This window comes from Thunnus maccoyii, chromosome 19 (assembly GCF_910596095.1).
Source record: "Thunnus maccoyii chromosome 19, fThuMac1.1, whole genome shotgun sequence".
In the NCBI taxonomy this organism is placed as follows: Eukaryota; Metazoa; Chordata; class Actinopteri; order Scombriformes; family Scombridae; genus Thunnus; species Thunnus maccoyii.
The window spans coordinates 6,126,743-6,147,885 of record NC_056551.1 but is presented as its reverse complement, the minus strand read 5'-3'; the positions used below and the strand labels follow the sequence as shown (position 1 = coordinate 6,147,885).

Sequence of the window (21,143 nt, the reverse complement as noted above, 5' to 3'; positions counted from 1 at the left end):
CCAGCACTCAGCTAACCAAACTAGATTGATGGTGAGTGTGAACATCTGATCGCACCGAGCTGTTGGCACAACATGCCAACCGCAACATCATGGGCAACTAAAAATCTGCTGGAGTGAATAACTTCTGGAAGCAGAACGAAGGAAAACAGGGACGAAGATTATGTGAGGGAATCCCTGCTGCTTTCACACATGGATGGATTTTGGTTGCAGGGAGCCTGCAAAAAACCTAGAAAGAAAATATCTCTATAGGGAAATTAGAGGAGGGGAAAGCCACAGTGACCAGAGTGAGTGAAATAACCACAGCTGAGGGAGCATTTGAAGGGAAATATTCACCAAGGATTCTTTGACATTGGCTTGGATTGGGGTTGAAGCAGAGAGGAGTCTTCCTCTGCATGAAAGTCAAGAGCAGCAGGGCAGTTTCCCATCACACAAAGCATTACTTCATGTCTATTAGGAACAAAAGGAGAGGTGGTCTAGTATCAACAGCAATATAAATAAACCAGAGCAGAGGGAGATTGATTCGAGGTGAACACAACCTCCATGGGTGCTTTAAAACTGCAGGGCAGATGTGTGGGGGGAAATCAATGCTCTCTTTTTAATTCTCAACAACTTCCTGACACATCTTCGTCCTCCCCACCACATAATGGCTTCCAGAGATCTCTGCTGTCTGCACAGAAAACATAATCCTCATTGAATTCAAAGAGTTGTGACCTGCAGCGTTGGGATTTCTGTCCTGGCGGAGCGTGTTAGCGCTGGGAAGAAACGGAAAGGAGAGTGATTGCAAGTTGCTGATGCAGCACTCTTCTGACAATGTTCCATCACCTAGCATTAAACCGCAGCTGATTTATCTTCACAGCATAGATACGCCATCCTTAATTACAGTTTTGGTGAGGAAAATTATAAGTTTGAGCATGTTGGAGTTGCTCATGCTGCGAAAATGGTTCTGCGCTGCTTAGTGACAAAAAAGAAAGAGACAACTCCTTCTCTCTTATCTAAGCCTCCCCTCTTTCAACAACCCACTTCCTCTTGTACTCCGTGATCTGAGGGCCTCCCGACTCGTCTGTAATTACTTAATTTTATTATGGAAGCAGTTATGAACCGCGCCAAGCAGATGAAAAGTTACCGCTCAATCTATGGGAAAGTGCATAAAAGAAAAGCCTGACAGTGTGCAGAGCCTTTTTTTTTAAAAAAAAAAAAAAAACAGCAAACACAAAGCATATTTCCTTCCTGTGTGCCCTTTGATGCGTCCTGCAACTGAGTGGAAACCCCAGAAAAACATGGTCTTAGCACCACAATCCAGAATCCACCACACCAGATGGATTTTAGGGGATCATTTTAATATTAGTCTTTTCTTCATTATAACGTACTGGGAAACAAGAGTTCTGCATCCCGCTGTGTTTCTTCTGTTGTTGCTCTGACATGTTCGTCTTGCAGTGTATCATGTTCCTGCGATGCCAACAGTTTGGTTGAGGAACTTGCCGCGTGAAATATGTGTTTTTGAAACAAGCAATTGAATGTGTTGACCTTTTAAAAATAGCTCACTTACAGTAACTCCTTACAGAGCTGTGACACAGGCTGAAAACTCATGTAACTGTATTTTGTAAACTATATTATTATTATTATTTATATACTTTAGCTGTTTCTCTAAAGCAAAGATTTTTGAGTTTTTGAGAACCTTTTCTTCTTATTATCGTCTTTGACGCACACACTCACTAATGCATGGTTCTCTTCCAGCACTATATTTAAAGGTGCAGTGTGTAGAATTTAATTAGTGTATTATCCCATGAAAACAAGAATCATTGTGTTTTCCTTACCTTAGAATCAGCCCTTTATATCTACAGAGGGAGCGGGTCCTCTTCTACAGAGCCCGCCATGTTGCACCGCCATTTTTCTACAGTAGCTCAGAGTGGACAAACCAAACACTGGCTCTATAGAAGGCCTTTCGTATTTTTCGGGTTTTTTGCAGCCACCATTGGTTCTCCTACACGCTTGGAAGGGATGGTGAGGGCAGGGATATTTATTTGGTTGCAATCTGCAACCTCACTGCTAGATGCCACTAAATCTTACACACTGGTCCTTGAAGGGAATATTACATTATAACATAATATCATCGACACTGCTTAAAATAATCTGCTTCTCTCTGCCTCTGATTGGATCATAAAGCATGACACTCAGTAATCACAGAGCTCAGCAAACACAAAAGAAGAGCCCTGAGAGAATTGCAACTCCTTTCAGCAGATCCATCATCATGGAGCCGAGCCTGGCACACTGACAGAATACCGTCTAACATTAAAAATAAAAACTGACGACTTGACATGAGTCACTCATCTACTGAGCTTTTCTGGCTGGCTACAGCACATATTTAGAGAAGTTATAATCTGAAAATGGTGGTCTGTCAGCACATCTACCTGCTCCTCTCCCTTTGTTGTTAGGAAACTGTTGCGTTGAGCAACCTTATTCTCCAACAGAGCAACATTTACAGTATAGGACAGGGGTCACCAACCTGTTGATAGGGATCGACTTGCCAAACTTTGGGAAGCTCAAAGGAGATCGTAAAGCATTAGAGGAAAAATGATAATTATAGTAAAATAACATTTTAAAAAGGTTGTTTTATCCTACCGGAATTTATGTCATTTACATTTTTTTTCAATCCAGCCACTCTGGAAATGTTGGGACATAATGCTCTTTTCACCTCTCTGATTGGCTGGATCACGATACTGTTGTGAAGCTACTGTCAGTTGGTTTGGCAACCAGCTAGCAAGTTAAGATGGAGGAGAATGTATGAAAAAAGCAAAAAACCTACAACTTTCATTCCGTATGGGAACTGTCAATGACAAACCAATCTGCCTAATTTGTAACCAAGCAGTTGCTGAAATTCAATGACGACTTCCCACCCAAAGGTGCTCTGCGCTCCAGCAAAGTGTCCAAGTTGAAGTCAGCATTGAAGGTCCAACAGCTGCTGTTTATCAAGTCCACAGACAAAGGAAAGGCTGCAATGGAGGCCTCCTTTCATGTAAGTTACCGTTTGGCTAAATGCAAAAAAACATTTACTGATGGAGGCAATGTCTGTCATTGCTGAAACTTTATTCAAAGACTGTAAAAACAAAGACACTATTAAAAATGCGATCGTGAGTGTAACACTTGGCCAATTGTGGCCAGAAGGATAGAGTCGTTATCAGAGGATGTGTCTCAACAAGTGCTCAGGGATTTATCACTTTGCAAATGCTTCTCACTGCAATCTGACGAATCTGTGGGCATGACAGACATTGCACAGCTAATGGTGTTTGCTCAGATGGCTTTTGAAGACTCATCCACGAAGGAAGATTTCCTCACACTTTTGCCATTAAAGGAGAGGTTGAGAGGTGAGAACATCGACGAGTTCAAACAGTATGTGCATGACAACAACATCCCTATTCATAAGTTAGAGGCAATTACAACTGACGGCGCACAAGCTATGTGAGGAACACACTGTGGTTTTATTGTTTTGTGCCACAAAGACCCAAGTTCCACAGTTATCACTGTGTGTTTCATCAACAGTCGCTTGCAAGCAAAGTTGTGGATTTTTCCCATATAATGATGCTAGTGAGAATTGTTAACTCCATGCAGGCAAAAGGACTGCAGCACAGACTGTTCAAATCTTTACTGGACGAACTTGATGCTGCTTATGACGACTTGCTCCTGCATGCTGAAGTTTGTTGGTTAAGTTGCGGAAAAGTGCTGCAGTGATTTATTGACCTCCTGCCCGAGATCCACTCCTTTTTGGAGGCATGGAATGAGCAGCACAAAGAACTGTCACACAATGCATGGCTTCTTGATTTGGGATTTCTTACAGACCTGATAGCCAAACTGAATGAGCTCAACTCAAGACAAAGAGGTGGCACACATGATTAGCGCTGTCAATGCATTCAAAGCCAAAGTGCATCTGTGGACCTCTCAGTTGAGATATGGGAGACTGACACATTTCCCAAACCTGGGGAGACTGGCGCAGAGTGTGAGAGAGGCTAAACCTGAACAGTTCTGTGCCCATTTGGATAAAGTGGCAGCTGAATTTGACAGGAGTTTCATGTCATGGAGGACATTGTGAAATTCATCATAAATCCATTTCTTCCCATTGACATTGACACAAGTTGCAGGATGCATTTTCCTTACCAAATGGAATGGACATAGAAATAGTTGCAAATAGACTTTGAATTGCAAGCCAGGTCAAAGGACAGCAATACTGGGGACTTGTGAACAGGGAAGAATTTCCTCTCCTCTCCTCCTGTGCACTGAAAGTAATAGCCTACTTTGGCTCCACTTATCTTTGTGAGATGACTTTTTCACAGATGAAAAAATCAAAACAAAGCAAAGGACCCACTGACTGTGCGAGACTAGGTGTCTCTAACTATGAGCCCAACTACAGAGCACTAACTTTGGAGAGATTTTGCATAGTTTGAAGTGAAATGTTGTGTATAGTACCTAATTGCTTGTTTATTTCCCTTTTGTTGTCATGTGGCATATGGTTCAGTGAGAAGATTTACATTGCTCTCTTTATCTAGTTGACATAAACTGCAATTAATGTGTTGCAGTCATTCATATTTTAATTTCTGCCTTCTAGGCTGATTTTGAGAGAAAGTGAGGGTATTCAGTTCATAATTTGCCTTGACAAAGCATACGATAGTTGGAATTAAAATTGTTAAAATGGACTGGTTATAAAAAAGAAAAAGAAAAGAGGCAGCATTATTCACCATTTAAACATCTGTGGGCTTTTATTTCTTATATTTCTGAATGGTAGATCTGAAAGTGATGTTGGCTTGGAAAAGGTTGGTGACCACTAGTACATGAGAACAAGAGCAGAACAAAGTGAACAGTATTGAGATCAATGAAGGAATGTGACCTCTGCTGGCATGAGAACATGTTGTTTTTGGCTAATGATGCAAACATGAGAATGTAAGGTAATGACCGATTGATCCTAGCTCTGACAGCTCAGGAATGATATCAGCTTTTTGTCCACACACCAGTGCACAGTTTGCACTGGTTCAGCTCTCCTGACAAGCAGATAGTACAATATCCAGAGTTCAGTGATGACATTCATAATGATAGCCCTGTAGGTGCAGATCATCTCCCCTAACTATTTGGACAAGAGGTGAGGGCAGGCTACCCTATCCATCGCACTCTCTCCAACCCAGCTGGATGACTCTGACCAGGCCCTGACCTCTGACCTCAGCTTTAGCCAGCTGCTGCCTCCGGCCAAGTAGCCTAAGCAGTGTGGCCAGAAAGTGAGAGAAAGAGAGGTCACAAATGGAGAAACAGAGTCAGAAAGGAGAGAGACAACGGCTCGAAAAAGCATTACCTTAAGGCTCTACTAAGCTAAAAGCAGACAAAGTTATTGACTAGCTGGGGAAGAAAACAAACAAACATAGCAGGCTAAAGAGCCTGATATTTCTCTCAGGAGCTGGTGGAGATGAAACCAGAGATAAACGGAGAATGAACATTGTTTCACCCAACGGCTGATAGACAAAGTTAACAACTAGCTAGTGATCATAGTAAAGCAATTAGCCACTAAAGACATTGATATTCCCCTCATGAGTTTGGTGGAGGAAAACAAAGCTAAACATAGAGAGAATATTAGACTTGCATTCACCAGGTGGCCAGAAATACAACTCGAATGTGCCGATATGCAACTGTTTGCTAACTGCTGTATGCTGTATCAACTTCATAAGGAGATGTGATAATATATCCTCAAGTTGCTGAAAAATTGATCAATGCTAGTTAAAGGTAAACAGCAGGAGTGTCATTTAATTGGTAATTTGAAACTCTTTCAGTTGTCAATCCAAAATAACCCAACTCATGAGCATTGTAAATTAGCAGCTTTAGAAAAAGGTAAAACAATAATCAGCCTTTAACACTTGAGCTTTGCTAAGACATGAAAATTCCACCCTGGGTAAAATCATTTAATATAAAAAAAACTCTTGACAGATTTACTTTAAGGTAAAAACCCTGGTGGATTGACAGTCATGGAAAAGTGTCAAAATGATGAATAATTTTATTCCACCTCTTTATTTTTGTCTGAGCTTGCTAGTAAAAAGCCATTGTTTGACAAGTTTTATGAAAGAGGCCTCTCTAGAGACCGGAGTGGAAACACTGTGATAGGATATGGAACAGGGACTATTACGACTACAGGGGCGTGTATGTCTCTCTGACAGATGCAGCTTCAGGGATCAAGTGTAAACGGTGTTCAAACTATTTATGAAAGTGAAAGCCCTCCGACCAACTGGATTTGGTCTCATGGTGATGTTCAGTGTAGAAAAAACAATCAAACACAAGTCCTGTCATGCTCTTTCTCTCCCCACATATACACAAAAAAGTCCACAATTCCACACAGACCATTTAAGAGACTGAAAACTTTCTGATCATGCAGACACATGCTGATCACTGTCAAGCACTTAAATAGGTGTGTAATCATTCATTATCATTTCATTAGGAGTTAAATGATTCATTTGTAGACTATAAAATGTCTGAAAACTGTGAAAAATGTCAAAAGTGTTAACCACAAGTCTCAAACATAAAGAAAGAATTTACAAGGATATAAATCTAAAGAAAAGTAGCATAACGTCACATTTGCTTTATGTTGTTGTTGGAAGTTGGAAGCAACAAAGACTTGGAATTTTTGTTGATATATAATTTAAAAGATACACATAAGTACTACAATTTACCAGCGCAAGAAATTCTGACTAATATAGGACACATCAATTTCAAGGGTTCAAAGCCATCAATATACTCTGAAGTTCATTGCTCTGGCTTTGTACTTATATGTTTAGCTAAGGTCCCTGACCTCCAGGAGTGTTTAACATCTTAGTGCACATTGGAGGAGCTGTAGATTAACTGCTCGAGTGCCATGTCTCTAAAGAGAGCACCTGTCAAGGGAGCCTGTGGCCCCAGACAGCACATGCATCAAAGTCAGGAAATCCCAACAACGTGGCCCCACAGTCAGAAATGTTACGCACCAAAGACTAGAGCAGAAGGCCTTAGCGAAAAGTGAAAGAGAAATACATCTTGTTAATGTAGTAGATTTATTTTTTTTCAAATGTGCAGATTCTGAGGAGAGTCAGAGACAGGACGGCTGCACCTCCACAGCTCTGGTCTGTATGGATTTAATGAGAAACAGGCTGCAGAGAAACAAGGACTGCCTCTAAAATCACTCCCTTGTTTACTACTTCCAACATGATGACCTACAATTAACATTTGTTTTCATTGACCATTAATCTGCAAACTAGTGTTTAGATGAATGGATTAGTCATTTAGTCTATAAACTTTCAGGAAATGCTCCAAGATGACGTCTTCAAATAGATTGTTTTGTCCTACCACAAGCATGCAATTTACATTGATATAACACACATTTGAGAAGCTGAAAGCAGTGTTTGTACTGTGATAATTGTAATCGATTCATCAATCACTACATGATTCAATAGACTACAGTAACCTCTAGACAACAGTTTACTCTATGGTGAGCTGTAAATTTTGATTTTGGTCATTTGATGAATGATAATTTTGCTCCATCATTGACTGGTGTCACACCAAAAAATAAAGTACAAGCCATGATCACTGTGTTTTTCATTCCATTGTGGGAATTTCTGAGGGCACGTCTCGGTCAGATTCAGTAAGAAAAAGGCTTTGCAGAAATGTGCTTAGCAGTTTGTATTGAGTTTGCAGCCGCAATATGAATGCCTTCAGCGTCTGACTTTGTAAGATAGCATCTCATTTTGCAGTCATCTCCTAGTACTGTCCTCCAAGAAGAGGTGGGATTTCTACGAGATCACTGAGCTCAGAAAAGAAATGATAACTTGATTTTCAACCCAAAATATTTGCTTTGGCCAACTCTACCTCCGAAAAACCTTCAGGCTATTACTGAAAATATTGCTTATCCTCCTAACATCCACCCTTTTTTAAAAAAAATTTCACCCATTTGGCATACCCAAATGGAAAACTTATAACAGAAGAACTGTAAGGCCAAAATGCATGTATTAGATTTCATTTGAAATGGAACATTGTCTAGTTTCTGGGTTTGTGCTTGTTTAGCATGTGGCTAAAACACAACCAAAATTACATCAGTTCAAATATGGCTCAAAAAAGTGTTTCATATTTAAGTCATATTTGAATAACAATAACTAGGACATGCTTTATGCCAGAACTATGCAAATCACCACATACCTTCTACATCTTGTCAACCACACCTGTATAAAATTCCAGACCTCTAGACCTTAGGGGAGCTAGGGAGATTTTAGTTTGTGTTGTCACTGGTGTCCCTGAATCTCTCCAAAACGTCTCCAAGTGACCAAATTGTGCCAACTGCTTTTACTCATTACTGCGTGATGCTAAGCTGCCTACAACTGGCTTAAGTGGGTCGCCAGCGACCCAGTGGATGTTAAGAGGCTACAAATTCCTGATATTATAATCTTTAGCATATATCTAATTATTCATAAATTAGGAGGCATTAAACACGTTCACAGGAAATGAAAAGGAGATTAAGTGATATAATAAGGCAAATAAAAGACGCACAAAATATACACAAACCATCGCAGAGAGAGAGAGAGAGAGAGAGAGAGAGAGAGAGAGAGAGACAGACAGACAGACAGAAGAGCAGCAGCTCAGAGCAGAGCATATCTGAAACAAACACTATTTGTTTGCATTACAGTAATCAGATGTTGTATCCATTGATAAAAGCCTAATTGCATAATTTTTGCATGTTTGTATGTTTCTTTTCCCCACTACAACCATCCTTGTTGCTCTTGTAAATCCCATTTGCACTAAATGTACAGTATATGCTATGAGGAAAGAGACGGACCTCGCAAACTCTCACATGTTTGGAGCAGAATGCGTCACATCAGCGCCTGAAAAACTGTCACAAAGGCCTGAGTAAATCTGACCCTCTGTCCTTTTACCACACACTAGCACTATGTAGGACATTCACAGACTGATAGTACTATGAAATGCTAAATGAATATGAATGCTTGATATACTGTTCGTGGAATAGACTATTTTTAATCGCTGTGGTGATTTTTGAAAACAACTGTCATCTCAAAAATAATACAAGCATAATGCACAGCAGAGTATACAGTACAACTAAACCTTTAAAATATGATGCCTCCCTACCTTCAAAGCACTCTGGCTGTCCAACAATGTAATAAATCCTTGAGATCTCTATAATGTATTACAAGGATCTGATAATCCAAAAATAGTGCATTAACAATAGTGCACTTGTAAATAGGCTGACTGATCGGGTGATTTTCAGACACTGCTAAGGAGGACAGGGAAAAACAGATGGACACTAAAACTAAGAGACAGGGACAAAGACACAGGGACAGAGACATGTAAACGTAAAGAGACAAAGACACACACAGAGCCAGAGGACACAGATTCAGACACAATAAAAAACAGAAAAACAGAAACAGATGAACGAAGAAAGACAGATAATGGGAACAAGTCACAGCCAGCTGACAGAAATTTCGGTAACCTTTAAGACAGATCTGGTGCAGCTTGTTCCTGCAAACATTTTCTACAACACAAAACAGCAGGAGAGGTCTCCGTCTCTTACATCACTACACAGGCATCCCAATGCCATCCTGATGGATAAACTCTGTGCCTGGTGGGGTTGGCACAGCACAGTATGGTCTGCTGTGTTTGACAGTCAGGATTGCAATCGCTCCCCTGGCTGCACACTACTGTATACTGTAAAGAGAAGCAGATCCTCGCTGATTAATTCAAACATTTTGCATAGACATCAAAATGTAAATTCAAACCAGCTTTGCTTTTCCTTCGTTTCCAAGCATTTGGTCTGTGCAGGTGTTTCCATTCCAAACATGTGCTGATTCCAGAAATATGGTTTATTCTGTCAGTGCCAGTGTAAACAACCATATGTATTTCAGAAACTGTATTTTGTTTGGTCTGAGATTTGAGACTACGGTTTGTGTGTGTAGTCATAACAAAACGGATTTCTGAATGTACAAGTTGGCATAACTGAGGCTCGCTGTGAAATTTAAATGTACTGATCGCTTTCATATTCATCATCATCAACACAAGTTCCTATTAAAGATCAAAGAAAGAGTTTTCATTAATTCCTGAACATGGTACATTTCCATCTGAGGCAGGATTTGGGGGCTGGAGATCAGGCCAAAGTAGAAACTAATGGGCTTCCAGTTATGGAGATAAAGTCACTTTCATTTGATAAGAAGAAAGGCAGAAAAGATGGGCTCACAAAGTATGGTTCAACTGATCGTTCATGATGTGAAAATCTTGTCACCAGGCTTGTTAACCAGGTGTTGGTGACCCCCTAAAGCGGAGGATTAAACAACAGCCGATCTGAACGAAAGGTGGCCTGCTTCTACAATTAGTTGTGGTTAAAAGTGGGCTTAATTCATACAATGTCTGCTTAGTTCTAATGCAACAAGTTACCACTGAAGATGCACTGTTTGCCAGGAAATCGCAGCTGTTGCTGTTTAGATTCTCAGTAGGAGCTGCATCTGAAGTTCCATGTAAGATGTAAAATAACAGGCTGCAATAAACTTTAATTTACGGTAAATACAGTTTACAGCTGGTCTCAGGTTTGACTGGTTACCATGCTGATTTTTTCTGCCTCTTTCAGGTCACAGTTCATTTACTTGAACTCTGCGCTTCATACCACCTACCATCATCCTCCACGCACAGGATTCTCTCACAGAAGAAAGAAGCCACTCTACTCAGTTTGCCACTTGTGATGTGTTTCTGCCCTAAGGCTCATCATCTGATTACAGAACAATACCCAGATTTTTCAAAAAGTAGTTAATAAATTTGGCCAGCTTTTTTGTCCCCATAAGAAACTCTGAAGAAATGTAAATTAGCTGCTGCTGATCATACACCCTGTGAATAAGTGGAAAAAACTTTCAACATGGTCCATCATCACTGCTACATTCTTTTATTATTGGTATTGTTTTCCCTTTTTTTTTTTTTACACATTTCTTAATATCCAAAATATAAACAATTTCTGGATTTTTTTTTCAATAGAAGCTACAAGAAATCAGCCCTGGCTATAATTAATCAAGATCAATATTTAGTTTCAGCACCAGGATGAACCCTTTTGCAGGCCACAACAAAGACGAGTGAGCAGACACAGACTGATGGACCAGAAGGCAGACAGGTCAGGCACACAGGCGTCTCTCAGGACACACACATATGCACACATACACACATGTAAAGTGGACCAGTCAGCCAAGGACATGACTGGCTGTTTGGGGCCTCTGACGCCTGAGGCTCTGCACTACAGTGGTAATTAATGACAGACACTGGACTGGTGGTTTTACAGACAGAGGCTGAAAAAAAAACACACACAAAAAAACGGTGTCAGTGGTACCAGCAGACCAGTGGTTGGTACACATGACTGTAGATGCCTGCCTGACCACAGCTGGATCTAATCACCATGACGACTGGTCAGCTGCCAAAACTCTCAAACTACAGCTCTGCGACGTAGCTGTGAAACCAGGCATCTGCATGTTTTTTATTTTGGTTGGGTTTAACACCTAAATGAACAGGGAATTTTGAGCACAGCTTCAAATAGCGCTGTAATATTTTTCAGTAGTTTAGGTACCAAAATATTCTACTCACAGTTCTGCCAAAGCCCAAAAATGACTCGTTCTTGGGATCCCCCAGCAGGTCCTCCAGGTCATTTGAGGACAGCAGTAGATTCTGTGTGGGAACAGTGGGGACAATTTCTAAATTTAAAAACCACAAACAAACACAGTTCATGGCTAAACTGATGAACAACCAAACACTCGAGAGTTGTTAAATTACACCAGACTGGATCAAAACCACAGGAGTCTGCAGTTTTTGTTTTAAATCCTCTGAATGATCTTTTATCATGCTTCATAGGATATGACGGGTTCTGCTGTAAAAGTATTAACTACAGGAGTCTCAGTGTCTGGGATGCGGGCTTCAAAAGACATCTATGAGCTTCACCTTAAACACCTTATTATGTTATATGTCGGGGCCTCACTGTGTGCATAAATCAAAGGAATAATTAATGCTAAGACTTCATTTCACTTGTGATCTCTTCTTTTTCCTTTTCCATCTATCTTTCCTCACCTCCAGGGCGTTGTTGGTGCCTGGGGAGCGGGGAGGCTTGGAAACAGCCTCACCGCAGCGGGGCGGGTGGTGGCTGCAGTGTTGCTGGGCGGCGTCTGGGTCGCCCATCAGGAAGGTCAGCTGTCGGAGATGACCCTGCAGAGATAGAAACGTTACATACAGTGTGAGGGGTCAAGCACACACAATGTAAAGATGCGTTCACAACCTAATGCTTCTTGTTATAGTGTATTGATGATTACAGATGGCTACACCTGTGAGTCTTGAGTTTGGACAGGTTCTGAGGTATATCTGCTTTAATACACCCTGAACATTTGACTCTACAACACATCACATAACATCAGTTACCCGACTTATATCGCAGGTTTGGTGTTTTTTTTAACAGCTTTTTACAAAAACACAGATATTTTATGAGAAATTATGGTGGTGATTCTGGTGGTTTCAGGGTCAAAAGAAGTCTAGAGATGTTAAAACTGGACTTTTAGGTTTAGGTTGCACATAACTACTGTTTTTATACCATTTCAATGACTACATTTCAATATCTAGATGTTACAAGCTGCTTCACACTGAAATATCATTTGAATGTTGTTAAAACTATAGTTTTATATAACCTTGACATCTAAAAGGTTCACATTACAACTAAATTCAGCTTGATTTTAATTTAGATATTTAGACATCTTTTGACCAGCAAATAACCACAAGGAAAATGTTGTCTTGAAGGTGACAAATGAACAATCACTTTCTCTAAACATCTACATCCCTATTTTATATCTCCACCTTTGCCGATGGAGGTCACGATACATGTGTTCCAGTTCTCTCTTGAAATGTTAAAATGTAAACAAACTGAATCAGAATGAACCTCCAGACACCAAGCTATCCTTCTGTATCTTACAATCGATACATTCACACAGTACGTGTGCTGTGTTTGTACTGTACAGCTTTTCATGCATGCAAACAAAATATACAAAGAACGGAAGAACATTTCACAGTCTGGATACACACATACACACACACACAGGGAGGTTACTGCAGGTCATACATATACCTCACTGCAGTTTCCATGGTTCTCTGACTTTCCAAGTAACTCTCTGACATCAGGCCAAAAATGACAAACAAAGCATCAGCAGACATTTACTTCAAAAGCTCTGTCCCCAGGCTTTGTTTATGAGAATGTGACGGTGGGTGAGAGAGCATCTGTGTGTGTGTGTGTGTGTGTGTGTGTGTGTGTGTGTGTGTGTGTGTGTGTGTCTGTGTGTGTGCACATGCATGTGTGTATGTGTCATGTGAATTTGTTTGTTTAAAGACAGATAAGCGTCACTTCAAGATGAAATGATGAAACCATGCAAGGATTTCAAATGAACTGTACCTGTAATATTAAAATGCATATTTCTCATAGTTTTGCCAACTTGAGGCATGTTAGTGCATATCATACAGCTAATAAGTGCCAAAGACGCTCATTACTGAAAAACGACAACCCATTTTAACAAGCTGTTTGTGTCTTACAACAGATCCAAGGCAAGTGGAAAGTGGGAGACGTACATAAAAGGCTTGAAGGAACTCCATCTGGGTGGTGTTTTTTTATTTGATGCACAGCTGCATTGCTGTATATAGAAAGATAATGTTTCGGAGATATTTCATGTTCTCTGCAGAGGAACCAAATCTCAGGCACCTCTGCCAGAAAAATCCCATGATACCCTAAAAATAGAGGCATCCAACAACACACAGGCCTGCTAAACACATACATCTGCTGTATATTTCCATGTAGGAAAAGAATTTCTATTAATTTTTATTGGTGATTGATCTTGAGTTATAAAACAGACTTAAAGCTGGAGTGCAGGACTTGTCTCCCCCTTCTGGCAGTAATTACAAAAACACTGTGCTTATGTCATAGCCTCCACCATAGCCTACTCCATCGCTACGGTTGCGGCTGTAAAAAGGTGGATAAATTGTTTTGAGGGTCACACAACCTGAACAAAATGCATTGTTTGACTACCAGAATTTGATCCATTCGGTCTGTTAATATTTGGAAAGTCTAGAAGAGCCACATTAATTTATCCCCATTCAAGTTAGCAGACAGCTAACCAGGAGTTAGCGACTCGGCCGGCGTAAGTCTCTAGTGCGCATAGTCTGTATGCATTCATCCGAGTAGCGCGTGAATGTCGCCACCAACACCAGATTAAAAACTCTGTATATTGTGAAATACAGAGCGATTTATCTGGTGGTGATAGGCCTAAACAACATTGTGTGAACTTGTTTGGCAAGGGCTTGAAAGTAGCGGACGTTCATTTATATGTAAAAGTTCCACACTGCAGGTTGAACATAACTCAGTATTCAAGCAAGCACAGAACAATTTCTTTGTTTATTGCAGGGAGAGCATCAAGTAAACACACTAAAAAAAAAAAGTTTGCGACAGATGAGAAACAATCCATAGTTGTAATTTCATCCCTGGCAACTATTAAGTGGGGGTTTAAATAAAGCATCACACAGCATCCAGTTATCTTAATACCTTGTGTGGACCAAAACATTGTTATTTAAAGTCCCACTCCACTCAAAAATATGTTTTTCTTCTTGTTACTTCAGTTGGATGTTTGAGCTTCACTGTGCAGAATGATAAATGTGCAGAGTTTGACACTAGAAGGCTGTTTTCACATTCATCTGCTGAAGGGGGAAAGTTCCTCTGTGCTCATTGAAAATCTGATTTTAAGGGGTGGGCTTATGAGCATGATTTGTAACATCACAACTAGTTTGGAGCAAATCGTGGTCCAATATGCAACATACAGAAGTGTGATGTGGAAACTTGAAGTGCACATACACTGAGAGTAGTGAAGTAGGAGACACCTTGTATTCAAGATTCAGAATTTTAAATGAGGGAGAAGGAGTAGATGTCATTTAAAGGATTTTATTTTTTAATTTGATTTACTTTTTTTGTGGAAAAAACATATTGGACACACATTTTTGTTCCAACCAAGTATATTTATATGTCTTAATACATGTCTGGAGGGGATCTTTAATGAATTCATGACAAAAGGTGACAAAGGCCTTACAGTAAGCAAGACAGTTGAAAGTTATGGGCCTGCATATAAGCCCACATCACTGAAATTGCACTGTATGATTCTCAAGCCAATATAAAATATGCTGAATTTCTATGAACCCTTGCAGATTCTGTTATATCATGTTCTGGTATTAAGCCATAAGAATGAACCAGAATGTGACCCTTCCAGCTGTGCTGCAGTGGAGTGGATGACAGTGAGAGTTATAAATAGAAGCAGAGTAAAGTTACGTATAGTTTAGTGCTGCCTTACACCAAAGATTGTCCAGGGACAAGACTGTCACCACCTCTGTGAAGAAGTGCTCCATCCTTGAAGCTCAGCAAAACGCTGTCAACACGGGAAACGAGGCAATGGAGAATCCATTTTTATCTGGTGCTGAGAACAAATCCAGATGCGGATTCAATAATGCTTCTCTTTACCTCCATTGTGATACAGTTACACTGCCCGTTCTGATCCTCAGGCTATACGAGTGCTTGTTGTAACCGGGACAGCATGTCCGCAACACAAAGCCAGGTGCATTATGGGCCATCAAAATCTGCTTCTAATGGAAATGTGTCAGTTTTTGCCCCATAAGAGGAAAAACTTAAGAACATACAAGGTAACGTAATGCAGACTTTTCCAATTAATCTACACTTTGACTTCATTGTGCCACAACAAGGCGAGTTCCCCTTGAAGGGACAATAAAGTAAAGTGAAATGTCCTCATGTTGTCTGGAGAACAAGGGGAGGCTGAGGATACTGAACTCATCCTCTGTCCAAACACTCATCATTGTTTCCTCTATAATTTTATGTAACAGTGGTGCTTGGGAGGTAATTGAAATTGTGGTTAAAGCTGGTTACGGGGATTTCTACGCATACTTTATGAAAACAAACACATGGTTTCTAAGCATTAGAGGCTACACGTCTTTGTGTCTATGATGAAAAAGGACTGGGGTTGGAAAGGGCCACAGGGTTGAAAACTACTTGTGTGTTCTTTCCTATGTGTGTGTGTTTGTGTGCTGGAAGGATGAGCAGGCATACATTTCTTTTCATACTAAATACAAATGAACTGGAATATGCACATGTGGCTTATTGTCTGGCAACAGTTGTTTTAAATATCATCTGGCTATTGCATAACAATCCATAAAGAAGCAAAAGTTATTCTACTGCCCAAAGACATGAAAACATTATTTAGTGGCCCTAAGCTTGTTACCAGCAATAAGTAAGATCTTGGAGAAGGCAGTATTTGATCAAATACAAGAATACCTCTCAGTAAATAATCTGATAAAAAAAACTTCCAGCATGTTCACAGAAAGGGACACTCTACATGCACAGCTCTAGTGCAAATGACAGATGATGGGTACAGAGATCTGGCCAACAAAATGATATGTGGAGCAGTCCTATTAGATTTTACGGCAGCATCTGATATTATTGACCATAAGCTCCTACTTGAAAAGCTTGAGTGTTACGGATTTAGACCATCTGCAGCTGCCTGGATGGAAAGCTATCTGGTAAATAGATCACAGAGTCTTCTTTAATGGAGGTCTGTGGAATATGGAGTTCCTCAAGGGAGCTGACTAGGCCCACTGATGTACTCCATTTTCAGCTTGCATACTAAGAAACGCTAAATTAACTATGGATGCAGATGACACTACAGCACATGGATCAACAACAACACCTGCTGATCTGACTACCATCTTGAACAGGGAGCCAGATATTGTTGGAAAGTAGATCCTTGAAAACAAATTGATGCTTAACATATCCAAAACAAAAAGCATAATATTTGGTTCAAATCATTCTCTAAGGCAAGAGCCAGAGCTTAAACTCTTTATAAATAAAACACCCATCCAACAAGTAAAGGAAACCAAGTTATTGGGCATCACCCTTGACAACACATTGTCCTGGTCAAAACACATTGACACTATTGTCAATAGAATGGGCAAGACATCAGTTGTAGTAAGGCGATGCAGAAAATACCTTACACCTGATTTAACTAAACTTGTATTAAGTACTCTTGCAGCTTGATTACTGCCAGATATTATGGGTGAATGCCACAAAGCAAATAAGGAAACACCTAGGAACATCACATTTGTAGAATGCTATGCATATGCAGATTTGTAGTTTTTGCTGGTAACTCATCATCAGTGTATGTTTTACACATACATATTAATGTTATTCTCTAATATATGTCTTATGTTTGCCATTTGTGTTGACTGTAATGTTAAATGTATGTTTTTTTATGTGGACCCCAGGAAGACTAACCTAACTGCTTTAGGGCACAGCTTATGGGCATCCTAACAAATAAACAAATCTGGTCAAATAATATGTATCATTACACACACACACACACGCACACACACACACACACACACACACACACACACTCACACACACACACACGCACACACACACACACACACACACACACACACACACACACGCAATACAACAATTTGGGCCAAAATTCTAAAAGTAGAGATTTAAAAATCCAACAAGGATCATTCAGACATCCTGAAGTTTATTGTTGAGTCAGCTGAGGTCAGTGGGTCTAGGCATCTTGTAAATGTTTAGAAAGAAATGGGCAGAGTAACAGAATCGGTCATAGGGTGCGGGGTTTATAATTATAAGGGATGGTGTCAAGGCCAGGGTGTGTCTTCATTTCTCTATTTGGATCAGTGGGAAAAGAAAAAAGAGACACATACACATATACAGATATACATAAAACTGGGTGGAAACCACTCACTTCAAATGGAGTCTCAAAACCCTCGATGATGCCTCCAACCATGAGTAGCCCATCAGTGTTGATCCCCATGCCGTGGTACACCCAGTCCACACTCTCCAGCAGAGAGCAGTCCACATACAGTGCCAGCCGCTTGGCAGACACACTGACAGCCACGTGGTGCCACTTTCCATCGGACAGACCACTGACTGGGAGCCTGAGAGAGAGACACACAAGCATTATGTAATCACATGTCTTCAGTTCTGTTTGTCTTGAGATGAATGTCTACATCTTCATCTAGGAGATGAGTTCAAATCACTCTCAGGGCCTCTTAAGTTTTGAAGACAATAGCTGTGTTTCCCTTGGATTTGCAAGAGAATTTTAAGTGAAGTTTTGAAATGTCGCAAAATGGAAAATGCGAATTAGGTGTGTTTCCATCAACTAGTTTGAAGCAAATAAACTAGGCTATGCAACACATAGTTTCATAAGAAGATGGCAGTATAGGCGTAAACAATCTGCCAGTAAACAGTAGAAGAAGTAGAGGTTGCCAGCATGAAACAAAACAAATAGTTATATTTCTTTGATGAGAGAAAAATGTAGAGAGGTCTGCAGGAATTTGTTTCAATTGGACAAGTTGTAATTAGCCATGTTTCACGCCTGGAATGGAATATCTGGGAGGACACCGGAAGATGCTAAGAGCGGAAACAGCTGATCAGCCATGTGAGTTAAACGTTTGCTACGTCATTATTTATTTGACAAATGTGTTTCCATTACCCATTTTGCGCATTAACTCTTTTTTGACATTTCCAAAATCCACCTCAAGCGAGCGTGAAAAAACTTTTTTGCGAAATTGAGGAAGTTTTTTTTTTTAATTTTGGCATTTCCATAAGCATTTCTACTGCAATACTTCAAAATGCACATAAAGTAGGTTAATGGAAACACAGCTAATATGAGTACGAATGTTTATTTCTCTCAACTCATGAGAACTTTTCGTTTTTCAACAGTCAGGTTTCGGCTGTAGTTCAAATATCATCTGATATCATGTTGGGTGGTAGGAATGAATCTACATGTAAAAACTGCTCATGTATCAGGCCAAGATACAAGCACACATAACAGAAGGGGTATAAATTCCTGATTAAAATGTTTAAACACAAAGGCAGGGACTGTGTGAAGACTTGAAGACTTGTGAAGAATCCCACAACTAGCGAAGAAACACACACCTCTGACATATTATCAATTTGTGTTAGCTAACAGTTGCCCATTTACACATCCAGGAGACATGAAGCAACATTATCTTTTGACTGAAGCCATGTTTGTGTCCACCTGATGAATATGAGTCCAATATTAAGTCTCCTTTTAGCTTTGCTTTGGTGTGTACCAACTAAAAATCTGTCTTTTTGACTGCTAGATGTTTCACTTTCCTCACCGTATTTAGACAGTGAGGAAAGTTGCTAATTTTCTCTGCTGTTTGGTGCTGGGCGGGTAGCGTGGAGTGGATTTATTAGAGCTTATGTGCTATAAATATCTGCCTGCTGCAGCTGGAAACAAGCTCACTGAGAGCACTGAGACTGAACCATACATACAGTAAATGTGCTGTAAATTCAAAACAATGAGCTAAAAGAGGCTACAAGGCTCAGTATAGCTAACAATTACATACTGGCCTACATATAGGCTGATTTTTTTTCTTGGCAATTGTGTTTTTGTGTTTTAAAAAGTGGGGGTTGTATCATATTTGATGACATTTACATATATACAACAGTAGTTATTGTTTTTCATGATGTGCTGTTTGTAGCTTCAGTGTTGCTAGGAGTTTAGTCCAGTTTAACCTGCGTGAGTTTCTGATGGCTAGTGCTTTGCAGCAGTGGAAAAATTGATTCCTAATGTGTAAAAACAAGTCAAATGCATCTTCCAATCTTTTTACTTCAGAAACATACAGGGAACTGCATGAGAGATTTACCACCAGAAGTCATGATGAGGAGTTCAAAAAACAAAGAAATTCATTCTGCTTCCAAGATCCTGACAGGAGAAAGTATGAGTATGTGACTGATAGACAAGCTATACAAATGTGGGATTTACATTCTTCTTTAATGGAAGTAATTCATGCTTTGATCTTACTACAGAAAAGGCTTATGAGGACTATACTTTCCTTAGACTAATACCGGTAGTATGTCTGTGAAATGTTTCCAACAGGACTAGTATCGAAGTTTTACAATCCTCTCGCAGTCTTTTTCCAGGCATTGAAAAGGGGAGGCTTGTCTTACATTCAGGGCCAATACTGGGCTCTAGAACCAACTGAACCTTGTAGGTGGAGGCCACCAACGAACATGCTTAACAGACATGCTGCTTTGAAATGAAAACAAGGTAAAAAATATAATCAACCATGTGCCAAGATTACAAGATAAGTACAGTATCCATGCGTGTCTATCTTTTTGCCCAGTTCTGTTTGCTGCCTTGCAGTGATATACTGCTCTGAGCTCTGTGGTTACCGGAGAGGAGGAACCTGCCAAGACACACCTAATAAATCATTTCACCAAAGAGACATCCTAACACACATGCAACACACAGTGAAACAAATACACACATGCTGCAAATAAATACACTTCCACAGAGGTGCCCTTCATATTTGCATACACTGAAGCCTAGAAAACAGGACTGGGCATGAGCGGCCCTCCATTACCTGAGATGAATGTGGTAATCACCTTCTGACATCTGGATTTTTTGGTTATTAGGTAATGCATTCAAATTCAAATGCATGTACTTGTTTGGAGTTCTGTCACTGGTAGATATTGAGCAATTTTATCTCTGAATCAAAGCCTCTTAAAGCTGCTCTAAGGAGTTTGCATAGCATTGAATAGAAGTAGATCAACACAATACACTTATTTGTATCAATTTGGGGCTGCACTGTTCTCCTTTTGTGGGTGTTCACCATTTGACAACACATCTAAAGACTTCATAACAATAGCACCAGCCAATGTAAGAGAGAAGTTGATATTAACCTGTCTTTCAGGAAGTATTGCTTGTTTATGTCCTTTTTTATATAACTGCATGGTGAATGAACACAAGCAGCAGGGAAAGAAGATAATGACAAATGAATGACAAATGCGAAAGTGGGCTCACTCATAGTGCCGTTGCTGTGTTCCAATGAAGATGACGGCATAAGCGCTGATCCGCAGCTGCAGCATAACATGGCTGTCGGGGCTCAGCATGGTAAAGACACTGCGCTCAACCCTCTGAGGACTCCGCAGCTGCACCAGTAAACTGAACTCATCTGCAAACCTAAACACAAACACACACACACCATTAAGC

General features: G+C 40.1%; 1 protein-coding gene across 3 annotated transcripts in view; it reads right to left on the bottom strand.

Annotated features, from left to right (window-relative positions):
• Positions 1–21,143, bottom strand: part of si:ch211-196i2.1 (collagen alpha-1(I) chain) — a 121,700-nt gene that overhangs the window by 62,953 nt on the left and 37,604 nt on the right. For all 3 annotated transcript variants that reach the window (XM_042395117.1, XM_042395118.1, XM_042395119.1), the window contains 4 exons: positions 20,955–21,113; positions 17,862–18,054; positions 12,094–12,228; positions 11,617–11,697 (listed from right to left, as the gene is read on the bottom strand). In XM_042395117.1, the coding sequence (XP_042251051.1) occupies positions 11,617–11,697; positions 12,094–12,228; positions 17,862–18,054; positions 20,955–21,113 (568 nt within the window). The remainder of the gene's footprint in view (positions 1–11,616; positions 11,698–12,093; positions 12,229–17,861; positions 18,055–20,954; positions 21,114–21,143) is intronic.